At 38.4% G+C, this 24,970-nt stretch overlaps 1 protein-coding gene across 1 annotated transcript in view; it reads right to left on the reverse strand.

The window, feature by feature from the left end:
* LOC136863376 (zinc finger protein ztf-16) overlaps positions 1 to 24,970 on the reverse strand; it is a 158,977-nt gene that overhangs the window by 48,283 nt on the left and 85,724 nt on the right. The window contains exon 4 of the mRNA XM_068225915.1: positions 9,972 to 10,313. Coding sequence (XP_068082016.1) covers positions 9,972 to 10,313 — 342 coding nt within the window. The remainder of the gene's footprint in view (positions 1 to 9,971; positions 10,314 to 24,970) is intronic.

Raw genomic sequence — 24,970 nt, forward strand, 5'->3', positions numbered from 1 at the left:
AAAATTGCATTGCTGTCCTCAAATACAGTTGTTATGCTAGGGAAACTTTTATCAGCCATGATTTCATCTTCTGGTTCTATCAATTTCAAAATTCCACAGTCATTTGTGATAAAACTGTCACTAGCTCTACCACCATAACATTTGGAAATAAATGTCACCATACCACAAGCTGCAATTGCAATGAGGACCTTTGCAGTATATGTAGATTTATAATTAGAGTACATATACACACGCTGGCTGATTTCAGGAGGCTGTTCTGTTTTTATTTCAGTGCAGTCTATAATAGCTCTACAATTTGGATAGTTATCTTTAAAAACAGAAGGCAATGTAGCATTAACAGTATCCTTGCTAGGCCAGAAAACCCACTTTTTGTTGCTTGTGACAGTACAGGTAAAACTGACTGAAATATCCTAGAAATAGTACTACGGTGAATATTAAAAATAACAGCAAGGGCAGGAAATGGCAAGGCTAACTTCATTTTCATTAAGAATACCAAGAGTCTATTTTCTTTACTAATTTTGCGTGTAGTAGTGTCTGGCAGTATGTTTAAAAATATATTAAACATTTCTTTGTTTACACCAGTAAGAACATTTAATTGTGATTCATCAGAAACTGAACTATAACCAAAAAATCCTCTTTCTTCATATGGGGAGTCAGGCCCAGACAGTTTACTAACATGTCTAGGTTTACCATGCAATGTGTGAATGGCTGATATACTTGCTTGTGTGCTGACACAATTTCCATCCAAAACACAACTGAATTCAAAATTACTTTCTACACCACTATTTCTATTTGTCTGAGTTTGTGCATCAACTTTAATGATCACTAGAACAGGCTCACTATCTTGCAGATCTGATATATGAGGTGTTGAAATGACTAAATTTCTATTTACACTTCTCTCCTTCAGTCTTACAAATCTGTTGAGAGAGCCTGTTCCTGTCGACTTTCTTCTGTAACATTCTGGAAAGATACTTGGTACATATGCTGGACTAGAAGGATGTTGAGTTTTATACCCTCCTGTGAAGTGTTTGCTGCAGATTCTAGATGATTTTGAAGGTGTCCACAAAGTACCATCTGCCCTATAAAATGAATTGTGTACATGTGGTGATAAAGTTTGAGCAATCTGTAGGCCTAAATGGAATTATTATTCTGAACACATATTGTAAAATTTAAATCTGTATTACACTTATTTGAATTTCTGATGTAATGAATTCAAATTATTTTGTGACTATCTGGTTTCATAATATTACTTTGATAGGACTACTTAAAATACTGTAATGCTTCTTTATTTAATGTTTATATATAATTACACATTTGTAAAATAGTTCTGTAGGCTATTAAGATGGTGTTCCCATTTCTTGCCATGTAGGCCTATTTCTGTAAATATACTTATCCACTGACTTAGGAAAACTACAAAATTTCACGCTTAGCTCAGTATTAAGGTATTTATTATTATTATTATTATTATTATTATTATTATTATTATTATTATTATTATTATATTGGCTTTCATTAACACTATTGTGTAATATTATATCTCTACGATTATGATGTGTGTGCTCTAAAAATAAGGCGTACGGAGCTTACTTTTCAAGTATAGCATTACTATAATTATTTGGTTGTAGATCTTAACCTATTCGTAAAATTTATTACTAAAATTATTTGGTTGTAGCTCATAACCTTTTTGTAAAATTTATGGTTAATATAGGTATAATTTAGTATTAATTAAAATATGTAAATCCCCAATTACTTACTTCTTACAATTTACTGCTAAGATCCACTGTCTTTTCAAATCTATTTCATGAGGTCGTGATGGAAAACTATAAAATTTCACACTTTGTTCTGTATTGCAGTATCTATTATTACAGCCAACAACACAGCACATAGTATTTCCAGAACGTTTCGACATTTTAAAAATAGTAATGCCAAGATAACACTATAAAAGATTTGAATAAATACATGTAAACACACATACTCCAACTTTTTACGATCAGCTGTTTATAAACATCAACCTCTGAGTAGTTCTCATAGTATCCACCCGCAGAAGCACAGTGCTATATGCACGGAGCCTATAGTATATGTATGTTGGGTATTCAGCCTGAAGGCTGGTTTGATCCTCTGCAGCTCCGCCAACAGCTGTCATAAATAGCCTAGGCGTCATTGAAGAGGCATACTAGGGAAATAAGGAGTGAAGTAGTTTCCCGTGCATTGTCAGAAAAGAAATCTTCTGTTTTATTGACGTAATCATTTTTATTCAATAAAACAGTAGTGGATCCCGTATCAGCTTTTGTAATGATTATATCATTATTCGTAATCTTACTTTTTAATTTGAGTATTTGTTTTTTAAGACCCGGTTCTGAATTGGTTTTTAATTCATTAACCAAGTAGGGAAGTTTCATTTTAATTTTGTATCTGATATCATTACGATTAACATGGGGAAGTTTTATGATGTTAGACTAAAGTTCAGTGGCTGTATTAATTAGGTTGCCTGCTTTGTTGGAATTAGGCCAATTAAATTTCATGCCCTTGTTAAGAAGATTCAATTCACTGTTCAAAAACTTAGTATTCGATAAGTGTACAGTTGTGGGGATATTGCATAGTACAGAAGTGTGTGTGTCAGTTTTCCTAATAGGGTTTATCAATTTATGCTTAGTGTCTTTTAGGGATGTCAGTTTTCTATCCAGTGTTACTTGTTTTTTATTTATATCTAATACTTTGTCATTAACAAATTTTGAATATGAGTCCCATTCTAATGGGGACATGTTTAGAGAGACTTCTAGATGTGTCTTGTATAATTCTTGTATAATTCGATTTCTTCTTATAATGAGATTTGATCTCACTTTTCAACCAGATATCATTGATTTTTTTGTTGGGTGTTACCTAATTTAGAATAAGGAAAGTTTTTCTCTGTAAATGCTTTTAGAACTTAGGGACTAATCCACATCTCAAACATTCTTTCAAGAAACTAATGTCCCTTGAGATTTTGCTGACTTTAATTTTGAGATTAAGGAACCTATTAGCTTTAATGTTAGCCTAGTTGGCTACTAATTTACAAGTGATTAATCTCATTATTTCAACCATATTGAATTTCAGTATATTAAAAATTTACAATTGATTTATTGATATCCACCTATTCAATACTTTACTATCCTTGTGACTTGGATATAATTATTCTACTTAGGCCGTTGTGGTACATGTTCCACTTGTCCTAGCAAGCATCATCAACCACTCAATTCTCTAAATTAGTCAAGAGTTCTGAACCAGATGTTACATAAGTAAGATTATCCCTTAAGGGAACCGAGTAGTGTGGAGGAATGACCAAAAATAGCATTTTCTGTTTTTAGGTTCAAAAAATTCTCCATTCTTTCCCGATTACAACAATATATAACACATGGGTATAGAAACCACATTGATATTTTAATGTAACCATACATACGTCAATTATGTGTAATGACACACCCTCTTTTTGTTTTCCGGGAATATTTCTTGTTCTACATCGTGTAACTGGGAAAGTTTGTTATCTTGGGAGATTCTTTGGTTCATCACAAAGACTAGCCTGAGCACGTATTAACGATTGTCAGTCATTTTACCGCCTTTCTAATGTTTGTGTTAACCTGATGTTTACATTGTGATTGTGCTCAGTAAAGAAGTTTATCTTACTTCTGATTGTATTTCAAAGTAATGGGGCATTCAAAGAAAGTGTTTTCTAAATGGAAATTCCGTGGAAAGCAACATACACCATCTAGGAATAAACAGGCAAGTGAGGAAGTTAGTTCTAGTGAAATTACTGAACAGGATACTACTCCACGTGCATCCTGAGGTTATGAATGACAGAAGTGCCCAGTGCATCTAAACGCAAACTTCAAATGAGAGAACCAAGAGAAGAAGTCAGTTTTATGGCACCTGATTCTGAAAATAGTGAAGGTAAAGTAGTGATAAATTTACCATTGTTATGCCAATTTATTAACGATGCAACGAAATGTAAATTTTGTGATAGCAGAGACTGCTTATCTTTAGTGGAGTTAGTGGAGGAGAAGAACGTTAGGAAAGGTTTGTGCTGCAAGTTATCCTTGAAATGCAACAATTTTTTTTTTTTTTTTTTTTTTTTTTGCTAGGGGCTTTACGTCGCACCGACACAGATAGGTCTTATGGCGATGATAGGATAGGAAAGGCCTAGGAGTTGGAAGGAAGCGGCCGTGGCCTTAATTAAGGTACAGCCCCAGCATTTGCCTGGAGTGAAAATGGGAAACCACGGAAAACCATTTTCAGGGCTGCCGATAGTGGGATTCGAATCTACTATCTCCCGGATGCAAGCTCACAGCCGTGCGCCTCTACGCGCACGGCCAACTCGCCCGGTAAATGCAACAATTGTGATTCAGAAAAGTCTACTAGGTCTTCTAAATTAACTGAAGATAATTTTTATGTAATTAATTTGAGATTCTTTTATGGAATGCGTTGCATTGGAAGAGGAAAGAAAACTACAGACAAATTGTGTGGAATATTGGATTTGCTACCACACCCTTCTAAATTTTCTAGTTACTTCCCAGCATTGGAGAGAGCCATCAGCAAAATTGCTGACGTTTCTATGAAGAAGGCAGCTGATGAAGCAGTCACAGAAAATGAAGATTCAACCAATATTTGTTGCTCTTGATGGAACATAGCAACGTCGAGGTCACAAATCATTAAACAGTGTCCTAACAGCAATGTTATTTGATTCAGGTAAAGTGCTAGATGTGGAAGTGCTCTCTAAATATTGTTTACAGTGTGAAATGAAACTGGAACATAAATGTAACAAAAACTATGACGGAACTAGTGGTGGTATGGAATCGGCTGAGGCGATGAAAATTTTTAGTCGATCTGATAAAGAAAGAGGTGTCAGGTATGTCAAGTATTTAGGAGATGGTGATTCCAAAGCTTTTGCAAACGTTCAGGAGGCTAAACCATATGGTGATGATGTGACTGTTACGAAGTTAGAGTGTGTAGGGCACATTCAAAAACGTTTAGGGCGTTGATTGAGGAAGCTAAAAAGATACATAAAAGGACAAAAGCTTGGTGACAGAAAGAGTTTAGGTGGTCCTGGTTGATTGACTGATGCTGAAATAAACTTGCTGCAAACATATTTTGGGTTGGCAATACGCAGAAACACTCATGACCACAATGCAATGCTTGGAGCAGTATGGGCAACTTTCCTTCATAAGTGTTCCACTGATGAATATCCTCAGCATTCCCTGTGCCCCAAACGTCCAGATTCATGGTGCAAATTCCAGCAAGCCCAAGCTATGGGCAGAACTTATGCCCATAAACATTCTCTCCCTCTTCTGCTATGGAAGTTATCAAACCTATGTACAGAGATTTAGGCCATCCTGTTCTTTCGAAGAAATGCTTACATGGCAAGACCCAGAACCCAAATGAAAGCTTAAATAATTGTATCTGGGAGCGTGTGCCTAAAAATGTGCCTGTGGGGCTACATGCACTGAATATTGGGGTACTAGATGCAGTTATTACTTTTAATGATGAGGCAATGGCAAGGATCCAGGTATTAGAGGAAATAGGCATCACTGCAGGTGGCAACTGTGAAAAAATTCTTTAGCAAATCGATAGAGAACGCATATATTAAGCCGACAGAGCAGCAGAATATTCATCCAAGGAAGGCAGAATGAGGAGAAGACAAGGAAAGAGAAGCACTGAGGACGAAGACGACGATTATTGCCCTGGAAAGTTTTAAAATCTTCGGTCAGTTCATATTCAAATTTCAACCTCATTTTTCTCAAAACACAATTGTTGATAGGTTATGCCCCTTTTCCTCGGGAACTAAAAATTGTACAATCCTGAAATTTCTATCACATACTGTGCAAGAACCAGTACATAGCATGTAGCAGAATTGCTTTGAAACCATTAATTTTTTTAACATTTCATGTGGCTATTTCTAGCCGAGTGCAGCCCTTGTAAGGCAGACCCTCCGATGAGGGTGGGCGGTATCAGCCATGTGTAGGTAACAGTGTGTTATTGTGGCGGAGGATAGTGTTATGTGTGGTGTGTGAGTTGCAGGGAATTTGGGAACAGCACAAACACCCTGCCCCCAGGCCACTGGAAATAACCAATGAAGGTTAAAATCCCCGACCAGGCCAGGAATCAAACCTGGGACCCTCTGAACCGAAGGCCAGTACGCTGACAATTCAGGCAACGAGTCGGACTTTGAAACCATTAGTAGTTATTGAGATAAGTTATGAAGTATAACCGAAAAATGCCATTACATAATGCTCAAAAAGTTTGATTGATTAGATTTTTGTTTAAAAATCAACTATCAAGCCCATCAATATAAATCTGCTACAGGCTATTAACTACACATTTGCAAGTACATGCTCCAATATTCAAGGTTCTGAGTCTACTAGATCACAAGAAAATGGTACAAAAACAAAGCAGCCCCTTTTTTAAATTTAACCTTACACTACTGCTCCTAGTTTTTTCATTCATCACAAAATTCAACTGATGTATACTCTCAAGTTACTGTAACAAATCTTCAAAAGCTCATAAATATAGCTCAAGTAGTTTCGTAGTTATTCAAGATTGATTGGGAACTAACGTTTACACTATCCGGTTCCCTTAGAACTAATTGTGTACAACAATTTATGTATAATTATTTGATACATTTTGTTGGATCACAGTTTATTAACAGTGGATGGTTGAATTGGGTGATTAAAATCTAAGATTTTAGAGGGTTGCATATTGGGGATAAATTGTACTATAATGTCAAAACACACCAGTATTGATGCTAGGTTAACAATCAAGACAAATAGGAGCCTTAATATTTACAAAGTTTTTGCACTATATACAACCTTCCCTCTTACAGCACCAACCATTACCATAGCCAATACCAAACAAATTAAAATTGTGAATAAGTTTAAATATCTTGGTGAAATTATAACTTGGAACTCCAATGAAAAATCATCAATAGAAAGCAGAACATTTAAGTTTTTTAAAAAAAGCACAACGAATTACATGGCCAACGTACAAGAAAAAAATCTCTTTCAATAAATGCTAAACTTCAACATTACTGTTCCGTCATTAAACCTGAAGCGACATATGCTTGTGAAACACTATTTAAATTGAACACCAAAGCAACAACTGATACACCGCAAAAGGTTGACAGAAGGATACTCAGAACAATCATTAATAAAAAACATGAGGTGGATAGACAATGGAGATTATTGCCTAATGCAGTGGTTTATAGGGAAAGTGAATCTATAATAGATACGATGAGAAAAAGAAGAATTGCCTTTTTCTGTCATCTTTCTAGATTAAATGATAATAGGATAATAAAACAACTATTTAATTACTTTTGGAGAAGTAAAACAAAAAATAATTGGTTTAAAGAAGTTCAGAATGATTTAGAAGAGCTGAATATTACACTGAAGCAAATTGAAAATAGAGAAGAAAAAAGGATTCTCAAGAACAAACAAATAAGATTGTCATTAAAAACTGTACAACACAAACAATATGTCATATCTGATGAAGAAAGGGCAGCCAGGTCAGCCAGAATGAAGAGGTTTTGGGAAAGGAAGAAGCTAAATCTTGAGTTAATTCTTTGTTAACATAAATGTATTTGGGTTTGATTTAAGTGCTCCAATGTGGGCGTAAACTATGTAAATAAATAATAAATAAATAAATAAATATTACAAGTGTTTCTATACATTCAACAAAATAAAAAGAGTGTGGATTAACTAAAATATCTGTATATATTAAAACTTCTCAATAATAAAAATAGGAGCCAGTCTTGCTTTCAACACAGTAACGGCATGGTTTAGGGTTATAAGTCTTATGAAAAGTTCCCAGTGAACTCATACAGGGTGAGTTGGGATTTTTTTCTGTGAATAACTGATCAGCAAAACTGTTTCTTTCAGTAGCTATTTCAACCCATAAAGGGTTGTGAATCACATGTTGAGAAATGTGTAGAGGGGAGGGATCAGGAGGGAGGGTCCTGTTTATGATGGGTTTTATTCCAGAATTTCATATAAAATCATTATTGGATGGTTTATCACCTGTTTTACTCCATTCCCAGCCACAGACTCCTATGATCAATTAAGTGATGTGATGAAGTGCAGCACCCAGAAGAATAATTTGTAAGTTATGATGGTGTGAAACACCCTAAAACATTCCAGGAAATGCAAAGCCACCAAGTACTTTCACAGTCGTATCTCATTACACTTTTTCTGCCTGTGTGCGTCTGTGTATTAATGGTCACTGCACGTGTGGCCGCCTGGCAGGCGTCAAAGTATGCCATTCGTTAATGGTGTTTTGCTTCTGAGCCCCAAATTTGAACCTCTCCAGCTCAGTCTGTTCAGTGATTTTTCGATGGATTGCAGACGTATCAGTTTCTCTGATACGAAGGTTTTACGTTTCTAGGATGCTTGGACATGCCTCAATAATGCATGTTTCTCTATACATCACTACACTTCGCCTTTCATTTCTCTTGACTTCCCTTTATCCTCCTTAATATCTTGAAAATTTCCCTCAACACTTTCTTGGGGTTTGATGTTAAAAATTAATTTGAACTTTCAGGAAACTTCTAAGCCCATGAAAAATATAGGTCATTACTCAGGAATTAAAGATATAACTAGATGAAGAAATGTTTACACTTTTGTGCTTACGCTCTTGCTGTCCGTGCTGTAGTGAGTAGGGAACCTGTCACCTCAGCACCTCATACTTCTGTGTCTACACAGTCACACATACAAGACTGCCTTCTTGGTTGTGTTGCACTATAATAATAATGGAGAATTTACTGCCTTGGCCTCCTTAAAATAACTAGCCCATTTTTTTTTTTTTTTGTTACTGTCACCATTATAATGTATGAGAAAACTCTATGCATTGCTAGGGGCATCTAACATGCTACTTTAGAAAGCTGAAGAAAAAAAAAAACAAAACCTCAATTGTCCAATTTCATTTCAAAACCCTTTTAGGATCTGCTTTTACATCCATAACTAGAACAGCCTGGCATGCTTTTTATTTAAAACTCAGTCCTCAGAAATACTTAAATTCACACACATTTCAAACTAATAATACCTAATTAATCCCCGCGCTTATCAAAAAATATAACAGATAATGCACGTAGCCTACACTTCAGTGAAATTGCATAAAGAGTGATCTTATCCTGTGTGGACTACATAGCTTAAATCAGCCGATGGAACATTTAGCTAAAAGATGGCAGAGCCAATTGGAATGAAGCACTTGTTGGCCATACTTTCCATACTCCGACACTCTAATTGCAAATGCCTATGGACACAATCTATATCGTCATTTAAGAACCAGTACAACGTTAGGACAAAATGCAAACTTTACACCAGAAGGGAAAAAAAAGAAATATATATATAAAACTATAATAATAGTCCAGAAGTCTTAGCAATTTGTCTCTTATAAAGAAATAGCTCGATTAATTTGTTAAGTAAAAAAAACACATCATTTCTGTACATGTGTGTCCATGCTAGTTACACAATACTGAACTACCACATTCGGCTGTATTCTGTTAGCTATGTGGTGGTGTTTTTTAAGTGGTGGTATATGAAGGGACAAGACCAGTCCACTATCAAATATTTGGCCAAGTACAACCGTTTCGTTAGGTTCGCTGGCTGGTTGAATTCTAAACGAGTCTAAAGCAGCTTATGCAGGACTATATCCACATCATGTGTTCAAACTAACAGCACCAATACAAACCATTCATAACACAGCATAGTTAAAACAGAGATTGTTATATTTATATCCTAACCCACATTGACTTGTCACTGTGTGTATCTACTGTATACCTTTCTCTCCTTCTTGCTTTCTGCCCTTCATGAATATCCCAACATCATATATTCTGTCACAACAGCCCCTTAACAGAATGAAGAAACAGGAATATCAAATTAACTTGAGTCCTACCATACAGTATGATCAAATGACCAACATATCAACTGCAACATAGTCCTCTGGGCACTCACCTTAATGAGAGAAGTAAGACTGCTAGATGTTGCTGACTGGAACTGTACACTATTGGATGGAATTGCATTTATTTCTGCACTGGCTCTCGCAGTACTAAGGTTCACCGGACCATTTGTACGAGGGACATCATCGCCTGGCTCTTGTTTTATTGGTATAAGTGAAATGGACGGAGTTATAGTGGTTCCCTCGGGCTCAGTTCTTGAAGTAGAGTTTGTAAGACTGCTGGATGGAGCATTAGAATTGGAGTCAGCTGAGTGAGGAGATCCTGGACACTCCCCATTCAGTCGCTGAGAGGACGGCTCACTGCTGGAATGCGATGTAGGTGCGAGGGGTTGCTCACCCTGAAAATGAAATATGATTATTTTATGATCAACTAAATGTAGCAAATAATACAAGAAACTTACATATACAGTACTTTAATCAAGTACTGGGTAAGGGAATGGTGAATCAACTGCATGGGAAGACTAGAAACATGCCAGTTGGTAAGGCTTGTCACATTCTTTCAGACAGTATTACTGAAATAAAATGAAATGAAGGAGAAACTGGAAAACCCACTAAAGACCCACCCTACCTTCTTTTTTTTCCAGCACAAGTTCTGCAAGTAATCAAGATATGAATCCTTAATCAATGTTAACTTTTTAAATGGCCATTTTAACTGTAAATGATCTTAAACTCTCAGCGACGGGGAACATTTGAGTGCCGCTTTACTCAGTGGACGTAGGTGATTCAGATGTGAGCACTACGAAAACGCAGTGATCTATTTACACTGTTACAACAGTTTAGCTCAGATAATTAACAAATGTTTACAGCAGAGACTCAAAAGACTGTAGTTTACATTCATTAACTTTATATTTACCTCATAGAGTAGTAATGGAGAAGATACCTTGCAGACTTTGTATGGAATGAAAGTGATATTCTTATATTTGCCTGGGTTGTTTCACAATGCAATGAAAACTAGGGTAACTGTTGCCTCAGGAACTTTGAGCAGAACAACACGAGAAAGAGGGCGTATACTTTGGCGTGGTTTGTCATCCATTACTTGGCCGTGCCCACCATGCTCCCCCATTCCTTACGTTATGCGTCCACTCTCATTTTGCTCAGTTAAGTTGGGTGTAGTGCTGTTATCATCTGATATTAAAACTTAATTACTTCTCTTTCATTCAAACTGCACTGTGCCATGCTTCTTCACACGCAATATCGTATTTCACAGTGATGGTGAGTCAAGTAATTATGAGTCGTAAGGAGTTTCAAGACATTGAAAGAATTATAGGAATTCTCATCAGATAACATCAACATTCACATCAGTGAAGGGATGACAATTCTGTATTGAAACATACATCTGCTGGAATGCAGCAGAAATTTAAACCTATATGCTCTCAACAGGAAAAGCGCTATTTACAGGCAACGCAAACCTATAAAAGCAACGCAAACCTATGGCGTTCCTCACATAAGTGGACTAACCACAGGGACTCGTACTATCCCGTGGAATTCCTCACATAGTGGAAACTGAGCACAGGTAAGACAGAACCATGGTGTCGCTCATATAGAGGTACGAATCACAGGTACTGTAGGACCCACCTCCTGATTCACACACTGTCGCTACTAATCACAAACCTATTGCGTACCTAACATAGTGGTATTACGCGCAAGTAAAAGCGACCCATGGTGTTCCCTGCGTGATGGTACTAATTACAAGTAGTATCATGGCTCTAATTGGATCATCCCTTGGTTGCCCCTTTTAGTCGCCTCTTACGGCAGGCAGGGAATACCGTGTGTTTGGTCCGCGAGAGGTATTTTATTTCCCTCAAGTCAGCCGGCAAGCCGGTTAGGACCCCCCTATCCGCCACCTGGGACGCGCCACGTGGGAGTATCACCTCTCCCCCTGCTACGCCAGCATAGCAGGTTCGTGGTGTAGGGGTCTATACCACGCATGCAGGTTGGCAACGAGGGAAGAAAAGGATGTCTATACGATGTATGGAGGTCAGCTTCAAGGGTTTGTTTTTGCTAATGGCTTTACATCGCACCGACACACATAGGTCTTATGGCGACAATGGGATAGGAAATGCCTAGGAGATGGAAGGAAGAGGCCGTGGCCTTAATTAAAGTACAGCCCCAGCATTTGCCTGGTGTGAAAATGGGGAACTGCTTCAAGGAGTTAACAGATGCCACAATGTTGGAAATTTCTTCTACAGTTGTTGTTTAACGTGCCAGAAGCCGAATACAGTTGTTGCATAAAAACATCCTTAAATGCCACTGATCTCAGGCAGGATCAAACATGCTATCTTAACAGGTCAATAACTGATACACAGTACCATGAACATCAGTTATGAGATTCAAAATGATCAACAATTAATGCAGAAATCTTGCCCTATTTCAAAGTAGAAGTGAACATCAACAATATAATGTGGTTTCCAGTACAATGTTGAAGCTTCATGAAAGATACACAGTTGGATTATGTCTCAGCATTTGGAAGATATTTCTGAAATCTGTAATAATTTTTATCCCAATAATATGTAGTATTATAACAAGCCTCCGTGGCTCAGGCGGCAGCGCGTCGGCCTCTCACCACTGGGTTCTGTGGTTCAAATCCCGGTCACTCCATGTGAGATTTGTGCTGGGCAAAGCAGAGGCGGGACAGGTTTTTCTCCGGGTACTCTGGTTTTTCCCTGTCATCTTTCATTCCAGCAACACACTCCAATATAGTCAGTTATTAATCATTGCCCCAAAGAAGTGCGACAGGCCTCGGCAGCTGGCACATTTCCTATCCTCGCCGCAAGATGGGTGCTTCATTCATTCCATCCCTGACCCAGTCAATGACTGGAAAACAGGTTGTAGGTTTTCATTTCATTTTCATGTAGTATTATAACAAAGCTTACAATACAAGCCAAGAATTTATTGAATTTCAAAGTAAGAAAAGATTCCCTCATATATTAGTCAGGTTTTGAGAAGATTCAAAAAACAGTAAATAGCAACAGTGTAGAGTCTCCTAGGTTAACCTAGGTTGTGGTCATGCTTTAGAAGATGGTTAATTTTTTTTTTTTGGTTCATGTTTGTGGGTTACTGTAGTCACGTCCTAGTTCATGAACCATGGGCAACGGCTGAGTGGCCTAGTAAGTGGTCCTGAGAGTCGGGATACCAGTTGCTATGGAATGGGAGTGGGCATCTCAGACATATTCTGAGTCCTGGCCCTCCTTGTGCTCAGGCGGCTAGGACTATACAATTCACCGGTGGTCCATAACCCGTTAGAGGAGAGATCCTCACTTGGACTATGTGCAAGTAGGGCAGCATCCTGCTTCATGAATTTACCGAGCTCAGAACACTTTAAGCAAGCCTCGGACCTATGGGAGTAATGGAGTCCCACTCCCATTTGACAGGCGAGGGACTCCTTGGAAACAACTTGGCGAACGAAATGGAATTTGATGGGGAGCTATCAATATTAATGGGGCTTATGGAAGAAAGAAAGTACAACTGGCTGAGTCAGCACAGAGGATGCATCTGGATGTGCTAGGAGTAAGTGATATTCGGGTAAGGGGAGATAATGAGGAAGAGATAGGAGATTATAAAGTGTACTTGACGGGTATTAGAAAGGGAAGGGCAGAGTCTGGGGTAGGGCTCTTTATCAGGAATACTATTGCACGCAACATAGTTTCTGTTAGGCACGTAAATGAGCGAATGATGTGGGTAGATTTGTCAGTTGCAGGAATCAGGACTAGAATTGTGTCCGTGTATTCACCATGTGAGGCTGCAGATGAGGATGAAGTGGACAAGTTTTATGAAGCATTGAGTGACATCGTGGTCAGGGTCAACAGCAAGGATAGAATAGTGCTAATGGGCGATTTCAATGCGAGAGTTGGGAATAGAACTGAAGGATACGGAAGGGTGACTGGTAAATGTAGGGAACATATGGAAGCTAATGGGAATGGGAAGCGTTTGCTGGACTTCTGTGCTAGTATGGGTTTAGCTGTTACGAATACATTCTTCAAGCATAAGGCTACTCACCGCTACACATGGGAGGCTAGGGGTACCAGATCCATAATAGACTATATCTTAACAGACTTTGAATTCAGGAAATCTGTTAGGAATGTACGAGTTTTTCGCGTATTTTTCGATGATACAGACCACTATCTGATCTGTAGTGAACTAAGTATCTCTAGGCCTAGGGTAGAGAAAGTGAAATCTGTCTGCAAACGAATAACGGTAGAAAATCTCCAGGACGAGGAAATTAGACAGAAGTACATGGATATGATTAGTGAGAAGTTTCGAACAGTAGACAGTAAGCAGGTTCAGGATATAGAAAGTGAATGGGTGGCATACAGGGATGCTGTAGTAGAAACAGCAAGGGAATGCCTAGGAACAAGTGTGTGTAAAGATGGGAAAAGGCGAACATCTTGGTGGAATGATGAAGTGAGAGCAGCTTGTAAACGTAAAAAGAAGGCTTATCAGAAATGGCTCCAAACAAGGGCTGAGGCAAACAGGGCTTTGTACGTAGATGAAAGAAAACAGAGCGAAACAAATAGTTGTTGAATCCAAAAAGCAGTCATGGGAAGATTTTGGTAATAACCTGGAAAGGCTAGGTCAAGCAGCAGGAAAACCTTTCTGGACAGTAATAAAGAATCTTAGGAAGGGAGGAAAAAGGAAATGAACAGTGTTTTGAGTAATTCAGGTGAACTCATAATAGATCCCAGGGAATGACTGGAGAGGTGGAGGGAATATTTTGAACATCATCTCAATGTAAAAGGAAATTATCATGGTGGTGTTGCAAACAGCCAAGCTCATGGGGAGGAGGAAAATGATGTTGGTGAAATTATGCTTGAGGAAGTGGAAAGGATAGTAAATAAACTCCATTGTCATAAGGCAGCAGGAATAGATGAAATAAGATCTGAAATGGTGAAGTATAGTGGGAAGGCAAGGATGAAATGGCTTCATAGAGTAGTAAAATTAGCGTGGAGTGTTGGTAAGGTACATTCAGATTCGACAAAAGCAGTAATTGCACCTATCTATAAGCAAGGGAACAGGAAGGATTGCAACAACTATCGAGGTATCTCATTGATTAGTATACCAGGCAAAGTATTCACTGGCATCTTGGAAGGGAGGGTGCGATCAGTCGTTGAGAGGAAGTTGAATGAAAACCAGTGTGGTTTCAGACCACAGAGAGGCTGTCAGGATCAGATTTTCAGTATGTGCCAGGTAATTGAAAAATGCTACGAGAGGAATAGGCAGTTGTGTTTATGTTTCGTAGATCTAGAGAAAGCATATGACAGGGTACGAGGGAAAAGATGTTCGCCATACTGGGGGACTATGGAATTAAAGGTAGATTATTAAAATCAATCAAAGGCATTTGTGTTGACAATTGGGCTTCAGTGAGAATTGATGGTAGAATGAGTTCTTGGTTCAGGGTACTTACAGGGGTTAGACAAGGCTGCAATCTTTCACCTTTGCTGTTCGTAGTTTACATGGATCATCTGCTGAAAGGTATAAAATAGCAGGGAGGGATTCAGTTAGGTGGAAATGTAGTAAGCAATTTGGCCTATGCTGACGACTTGGTCTTAATGGCAGATTGTGTCGAAAGCCTGCAGTCTAATATCTTGGAACTTGAAAATAGGTGCAATGAATATGGTATGAAAATTAGCCTCTCGAAGACTAAATTGATGTCAGTAGGTAAGAAATTCAACAGAATTGAATGTCAGATTGGTGATACAAAGCTAGAACAGGTCGATAATTTCAAGTATTTAGGTTGTGTGTTCTCCCAGGATGGTAATATAGTAACTGAGATCGAATCAAGGTGTAGTAAAGCTAATGCAGTGAGCTCGCAATTGCGATCAGCAGTATTCTGTAAGAAGGAAGTCAGCTCCCAGACTAAACTATCTTTACATCGGTCTGTTTTCAGACCAACTTTGCTTTACGGGAGCGAAAGCTGGGTGGACTCAGGATATCTTATTCGTAAGTTAGAAGTAACGGACATGAAAGTAGCAAGAATGATTGCTGGTACAAACAGGTGGGAACAATGGCAGGATGGTACTCGGAATGAGGTGATAAAGGCTAATTTAGGAATGAACTCGATGGATGAAGCTGTACGCATAAACCGGCTTCGGTGGTGGGGTCATGTGTGGCGAATGAAGGAGGATAGGTTACCTAGGAGAATAATTGACTCTGTTATGGAGGGTAAGAGAAGTAGAGGAAGACCAAGACGACGATGGTTAGACTCGGTTTCTAACGATTTAAAGATCAGAGGTATAGAACTTAATGAGGCCACAACACTAGTTGCAAATCGAGGATTGTGGCGACGTTTAGTAAATTCTCAGAGGCTTGCAGACTGAACGCTGAAAGGCATAACAGTCTATAATGATAATGTATGTATGTATGTACTTTAAGTCACACCAGCACAGATATGTCTTATGGCAATGATGGGATAGGAAAGGGCTAGGAGTAGGAAGCAAATGTCTGTGGCTTTGGTTAGGGTACAGCCCCAGCATTTCCCTGGTGTGAAAATGGGAAACCACACAGAAAATCACCTTCAGGGCTGCCGCCAGCAGGGTTCAAAACCACTATCTCTCGAATGCAAGCTGACAACTATGTGATCCGAACTGTGCAGCCACTTGCTTGGTAAGTTACTGAACTGATAGTTAATTTTAGAATTCTAGAGAATGAACTCTCCACAGTCTTACATGAAAGAGTAAATACCTGGCCATCTACCAATCAATATATATAAACAATTTTGACCATCACTGACAAGCAATACAGCTATGTTGTTGTGAGTTCAGTCATAGGAGAAATAAGCTTCTTCGATTAGTGCTGCAGAAGAAAACAATGAAGGTACATAAATTATACAATATTTTGAAATTAAGTAAATTACCAAGAAAGTTACTCACTACACAATCCAAGGCTTCAAAGAACTGTTTGCTAACTACTTCAGGCGGGAACATCTACCTATTATATGATAAGCAGAAAAGTTGAACCATTCTGCAAAATCTGGTCCAATGTAAGTCTTTGATGACTCAGAAGATAAACACCTTTAACTGGCAAACATCCTGTCTGTTCAGGTATGATCTGGAAGTGAAAGCTTATCAGGTAACATAAATCACTCCCTTACATCACAACTGAAGCAATGGGTGAAAGTTATTCTTATTTCTTTTTTGTTCCTTGTTTAATGTCACACTGACATCTGAAGATTTTTGGTGAGTGGACTTCTTTAACTCGTGATTTTCTTTTCCATTCTTTTTTCTCTCTCCATATAACTTTTCACTCTCCTATGTTAAAAATCCATTTCAATCCCTGCTTTTCCCTTCACTTTCTATGATTTTAATATTCTGGTTTACGGAATGATGATGCTTGTTGTTTAAAGGGACCTAACAGCTAGGTCATCAGCCTGCTTACAGAATGACAATTAAGAGTTAAAGATATGATTTTTAATCTGAAGGATAATAATGTACTTTAGAATTCCAAAGGTTAGAGTGGGATGTTTAATGGCCACCATTATGAACAACAAATAAGCTCCCAACAAGGATACTAAATGGGTACTAAGCAAGCTAGCTGCGAAAGTGGCCTCCAATTGCAAATTAAAGAAATTAGCAAAAGAAAGCTGACAGCATAACGAAGGTGGCCTTGAAATGAATCCCGGCCAAACCATGAGGAATTTTTGAAATTAAAAATAATTTTCCTGTAGCGTAATGTATAGATTAGAGTGTGTGAGCACTGCACGAATTGTCGTGGTCTGCCTCCCAGATGGCGCTGCTAACATCTGAGATCTAGTGTGATAAATAGTGGCATGCATAACTACTGATAAGTATGTAAGAAATAGATATTTAGAATTCACACTTTGGAAGTCTTCAGCAGCTGGACAATTTGGATTATTTGAGAGATGATTCTGCTTTCTATGAGGTAGGTAATTCCCTTCTTACCTCCTCGGTGCAGAAGGAGAATCGGCATTTCATGTAGTGGAATACTGTACAAGTTTGGGTAGTAAACACAACGCATGACCTTCAGAGCATCCTAATTCTGAGGATTTCACTGTAATTACATTGGAATCATCCAAACACTCACCCTCGATAGTTTTGCCACAACAATTACAATTTCCACTTGCAACAGTACAACATATATGTGTGCACACTGCAATGTATGGGTAAGGTGTTGTACCCTTCTTACCATCAACTGCATCAGTGGGTGATGAGCTCTTGAAGTTCCAGGCACCGCTCGAATGCTCACCTATCTCATCTTCTCACAGGGCTGCATTGTCTGCCACATCTCGATGGGGTACATAAGATTCTAGCTAAGGGCTACTCTACCAAATAAGATAGACTGATTCTCTTTTACTAAAATTTATTTACAATAGGACAAAAGAATGAGAAAGACTGAAGTAAATGAAAGAATAATGAAAATGTTATAAAACTGAATTAAATTAAGTTCAATTAAACTATATTAAATATAGGAAACAAAATGAAATTAGATTAAGTAAAATTATAAAAATATAAAATATGTTTTGAAGCACACATTGCAATTACATCAAAACACTTTAAATTATTACCATGAAGTTTTCATGAACCACCGACACTGTTATCATAAATCACCAAGTTACATCTTAGGGTCAAACACAGGACCCTTTCACATAATTCTGATAATTTCTCATGAATCCTTCAAAATCAGTTTGTTATAACAGTCTCCTTGCCTTAGGATCATTTCATTAAATCATATCAGTACTGCCTTAGTTCGGACTTCACACGAGCCCTTAATTGAAAATTAATCTGCTTGTAACAATTTCTTAAAACACCATAAATTCTAAGGCCATCAGACTAGTTTTAAACATTGATGAAATGATTTTCTCGTCAAGTGAACAGATCTAAAATTTACAGCAAATGTTGAACAACCCCTCCCCCATGGTCTGGTACCTTGACGTGGTGGGGAGGCTTGCGTGCCTCAGTGATCCTAAAAGCGATGCCAGACTAAATGACAGACTTTCAGCTGTAGGTCCTGAAGGAAGAAAATCTTTGTCTCAGGGAGCAGGGAATGAGAACACCATCAGTCCTGAAGTAGCAGCATGGCAGGGGCAGAGGCCAAAAGAGGGCAGCCCCGTCACTGCCCTATAGACACTGTGGGCCCACATCTCACATGCCCGAATTAACTTCCATGCAAAGTCAAAAAGAGAGATACACCGGACTGCTGAACCTGATGGCAACATGGCGAGGAAAAAGGATTACGAGATTTGGAACATGGAATATACAAGGATTAGCTGGAAAGGAGAATGAACTAGTGGCAGAATTTGAGAGAGCAAGACTTGTAGTGCTGGCAGTGACGGAGGCAAAAAGGAAAGGTCAAGGGGTGAATACAATGGTGAACGATCATGTACTCATTTATAGTGGAGTTAGCATCAGACTAAGGGCCAAATCAGGAGTAGCACTACTGATCCACAAGAACTTCAGAAACAAGATTCAAGACTGGAAATTCCACACGGATAGGATTCTAACGGTCGGCATACGATTAGATCCTGAGATAGAGCTGATGACGTTTACTGTGGTTTACGGAGTGAACGACGATGTAAGAAAGGAGAAGGATAGGTTCCACGAAGAGCTCCAGAATGTGGTGGATGACACTTGAGGGGAAATCACTGTATTAGGAGATCTCAACGGCAGAGTCGGAAACCAGCCAATGGGAAGTGGCGGAGCTGTTGGCCGGCACGGTGAGAGGATTGTTGATTTCTGCGTTGCCAATAATCTCGTCGCAGTGAACACCATGTTCCCACATAAGATGATACATATGTACATGAGGAAGGAACCCAGCCGAGATGAGCGCTCCATCATAGATTATGTGTTAGTGAAGAGAGATCACCTCCAGAAGGTGACAGATTTTCGAGTTTACCGTGGCTACGAAATAGGAAGTGACCATTTTCTCTTGATAACAACAATGGAAACAACAGCAAAGGTAAAGAGGAAACAACCTAAGAACAAGAAGCAAGAAAAGATTAAGGTGTACAAGTTAAGAGAGAACAAGGAAGTACAGGAGCAGTTCACACAGGAAGTGGAGGAGGAGTGTCAGAGGATAGAGGAGAGGATCGAGGAAATGGACCTGGTGGGAAAGTGGAACATGTTCAAGAAGATACTATTAGAAGTGGCAAGTAACGTATGTGGAACAACAAAGGTGGGGGAGTACAAGAAAAGGACAAGGTGGTGGAATGACATCAAGGAAGAAGTAACAAAGAAAAAGGAAATATGGAAGAAATACTTAAGAAGCAAGGATGCTGAGGACCATGAGATGTATAAGGAACAAAGAAGAAAGGTTAAAGACCTAGTGAAAATAGTGAAAAGACAGTCTTGGGAAGAATTCGGGCAAAGAGTGGGGAAAAATTATAAAGTGAAGCAGAAGCTGTTCTATAGAGCACAAAAAAACATGAGAAAGGAGAAACAATGCCCTCTAAAGTTTATAAAAGATAAGGAAGGGAAAATCTTAACAGAAGAGAAAGAAATAATGGAGAGATGGAAAGAATATTTTAATGATTTACTGAATGGAAATGAGAATGAAGACAGCCCATGGTCAAGCGAGGAAAGAGAGAAGATGGGGAGAGAAGGAGAACAAGAAGCAGGACTTAAGGATAAATGAAATGCAGTTGGCTATTAAACAACTCAAGAATGGGAAGGCCCAAGGGCATGATGGAATCGCCCCAGAAATGATTAAGAACTTGGGAAAGAAAGCAGACGACTTTCTATTCAAGATTATGGTGGAGGCCTGGAGAACAAAAAAGGTACCTAGGGATTGGGAGGTAGCAGTCATCATCCCCATCTTTAAGGAAAGGAGACAATCAAGAGTGCGGTAATCATCATGGCATATCCTTGTTATCAGTGCCTGGGAAGGTCTTCTCAAAGATCCTGGAGACTAGATTAAGAAAGGAGGTTGAGGCTAAATTTGAAGAAGCCCAGTGTGGCTTCCGCCCAAATAGAAGCACGCAAGATTTCACATTTACTGTTAGGATGGCCAGTGCAAAGCTACTGGAGAAGAACAAGACCCTTCATGCTGCCTTTATTGACCTGAAACAGGCATTTGACAGTCCCGAGGTCCAAACTCTGGAAACTCCTAAAGGAGTATGAAGTTAGCAAGTCACTTTGCAGTTCAATCACAAGCCTGTATAAGAACTGTCAGAATTACGTGTGGACAGGAAATGTGAGGTCAACAGAGTTCACTACGAGACAAGGAGTCCGGCAAGGCTGCAGTCTTAGCCCTCTTCTTTTCATCGTGTACCTCGACCAAATTATGAAGCTGTGTCATGAGAGAATCAAGAAACTGACAGTCGGAAATTACCTCATGCGGCCAGTACGATTTTCTGACCTGGCATTTGCTGATGATCTGATTGTTGTTGCCTCCAGTGAACAAAACCTGCAACACAACATCAAGGTATGGGTGGAAGAGCTTAAGAAAAAAGGTATGGCGGTGAATGTGGACAAGACAAAGACTATGGTTATCAGCAGGAATGAGGAGAGAGACTGTATCATGGTCTATAGTAAACCATTAGAGCAAGTCACCAAGTTCAAGTATCTTGGCTCAATCATCAGCTCAGAAGGGAAGATGGAGGAGGAAATAACAGAAAGAATAGGAACAGCAGGGCGCTTGTTTAATGCCATGCGAACAAACTTCCTCAACAAGGAGATCTCAAAGGGAACAAAATTAGCCATTTACAAATCCACCTTTGTACCCACATTGACCTGTGGCTGCGAATCCTGGGCGCTAACAGAAAGAAGCAAGAGCAGAATCCAGGTGGCAGAGATGAGGTACCTCCAAAAAGTAGAGGACAAAACCAGGAGAGACAGGATCAGGAATACAGCCATCCGGAAAGTATTGAATATGAAGCCACTGGAGAAAACCATCCAAGAATATCAATTGAGATGGTTTGGCCATGTCCAACGAATATTGACAGACTGCTTACCGAGGTTAATGAGGGAAGTGAGAGTGGAAGGAAGGAAGGAAGGCTCGAGGAAGACCACGGAAGACATGGGAGGAGGGGATTAGAGAAGCACTGCAGGAGAGGGGACACACTGTATGAGAGGCCGTTGCCATTACCGGAGATAGGAGTAGATGGAGATCTCTTGTATCCTCGACATCTCATGGTACAAGAGGACCGGATAAGGTAAGTACGTAAGTTAAACAACCATTTATTATTAATTAAGCATTACTCAATATCAAACAAACACTGAAAATTTAAATACTTAAACATAAGTGAAATAAGAAAATAAACCATCTGTTCAGTGATGTAATCGTTTGTTAAGGCGCTGCAAATTTGACCATATATTTATGCAATTAAGCTAGCTGTCATCCTGTCTCTAACATATCCTAAAAATCTAGCACACTAAGATCATCGCGGGTGGTTTATATATATACTAAAATATCAACGATCGTTCAAGAATGCAACAGCAAACATCGCTGTCATCAAAATATGAAAAGCGAAACACACACATGATAAACCCTTGAATGACACGTGAAAAACCTGCGCAGTCCTGAAAATAAAGATATATAAATTCCTATTTACACTGCACAAATCACTGGTGGGCTTCCAAGCCTCTAATTTATATAATAATGGAGAATTATCACAATTATTGTGGATTAAATTATTCTAATTACTGATAGGACATGTAAAACCTGGTTGCATTACTTTCTAATAATTACCGATTTTATCGCATGACAAATTTTACAGCACACCTTTGTGACCACATAGTTCATTTCACGAGGTGGGACTGTTGACCATGGACACAATCAACTGTCTGCTCCTGGTCGTTTTCTCATTAGGAAAAAAAATAATCCTTAAATCATCTTAACATAAGCATTGAAATAATCTCAACATTGGCACATTATCACTCGAATTCACACTTGAAATTACACTTGAACATAATCAAATCTGCATGCATTACAATATCAAAGTGAATTTTTAAACACAATAATTGTCTGTGCCTTTATTACCATGAATCAGCTTATAACTTGGCATTCAATAACCATTTAAATGACAAACATGTTATCTAAATATTTAATTCAAAATTCAATCTTCCTCTTTACATTTAACTTGGGCGTTAATATCGCACTTCTACTTCTGTTATCTCATTGAGCATATACCACTTTAATGAAGGAAGGTAAAGTTCCACGCACTTGACATGACTATTTACTGGATGCTACAGTAAAAACCTCTCACAAACAAAATGTAACAGAGAAAATCTCATCTTCATCGAACACTGGACCTATCTGCCCTGTTCCCGAAAACTGTCTCTAAAAACAATGCATATCTCAGCATGACACACCTCATCTCAGATTCAAATAATTCAGCTGCAGAAACAGTTTCATCAGGAGTCAAACTTATCACACATAAGACATTCTGTCTTGAATTCACCATTTCACATGGTGAAAAATACACTCATTTGGAGTCGATCCTACAACTTATAACATCTCAAAATATTAAAAGTAATATATTTCATCTTGATCCGTGGTGGAGTTATTATATATAACAAATTCCAACTTGTATGTTTGGGAAGTTCCACCTTTCCACCACTAAAAAATCTTATGATTTTTCTTAGATTACAATAACATTAATTTATTTCAAATTTTATTTGTTGGTACATGTCTTGTTTTCCATGGAAAACATCTTCAGCCGTGATCTTGAATGATAGTTAAAATATACACAAAAACACAAGTAACATAGGTCAAACACAATATTGAAAACAAGTTGTCCTTAACTAGATAAAAGGTTTAAATGTCTAAAGAGTCAATGGTTTTCTCTTCGTGTCACTGTTAGGCACCTCTTGATGTAAAAGATGTGTTCATGAAGCCACTTAAAAACTATCCTAAAATAAAGGGATCTTAAAATTTCTTAATAAAGAATTAAAACAGTAGTGTGTAACTATGCAAGTTCTTGTAACATTCAACCTTGATGTGATGGAAAGAGGTATTTTCTTGCCAGATGAAATGGACTAGGCCTAATTGTGTTCAAGACGGAAAGCAACTTTTTGTGATGTGGTTGCGTCCAATTCAGCTGACACCCCTCACGGCTGACTCACACTGGGCCTCCTACTGCGCTCAACGCTGCTTTTCTCCTATTGTTGTATCTGTGTCACACTGTGTCACATAAAACTGCAATATTATTATTTTCAATTTCTATACAGCATACAGTTCTCCTTACTAGTGACTAACGAGCTAACCTACAATACGCCTCTGCTTTTGACTATGAATCCTCGTATAAAACTTGCTCGTGCATTAAGGAAGAGCACACAGTGCTTAGCCAGAGCTGTTTCCTTCAAGGAAGTTATGGGGTGTCCCGTGTGCATGTTGTAATGCCGAAATACAATACATGTACTAAAAGTGTGCTTTTAAGATTGTGGACTGTTGGATTACACACAAGACGGCAAAGTTATTTTTCCACATACGCAAAAAAAAAAAAAAAAAAAACTGCGTGTGGGAAAAAGTTTCAATTAAGCCAAGTTGATCAGCATGGACTCTAGACTCCCAACAGCTAGAGCTTTACAAAAAATTCATAAGAATAATATTCCTATTAGACCGATTATTAATTCTAGGAACAGTCCCACCTACAAAACGTCTCAAATCATCCACAAATTTTTAACAAAATAATATAAATTCTCTAAGAGAACTTCTATTAAAAATTCAATAGAATTCTACAAGAGTTCTAAAAAGCTTAAACTACAACCTTGTCACACCAGACATTCATATTATATCAGCAAAATGTACTCTAGCATACCTATATTTACAATTTGCATTACATCGCACTGACACCTTGAAAGCCGGTCTGTAGCCTGTGATGGCTCAATCAAAGGTGGAAGCCCTGGATTGTTCATTTGTAAAAGATGCTTTCATTACAGCAGTGCATCTTCATGTGTAAAAAGTATTTTAAATACAAATCAGCTCTGGGTGCATTTTGAATTTGTTTGGAACTTTCCTGGTGAATTGCCTCTTCTAGAACAGCAATTCACAATACTGTAAATAAATCTGATAGTACTAACTCAGTGGAAAGCTAGAAATCCAA

This window comes from Anabrus simplex, chromosome 2, assembly GCF_040414725.1.
Source record: "Anabrus simplex isolate iqAnaSimp1 chromosome 2, ASM4041472v1, whole genome shotgun sequence".
Taxonomy (NCBI): Eukaryota; Metazoa; Arthropoda; class Insecta; order Orthoptera; family Tettigoniidae; genus Anabrus; species Anabrus simplex.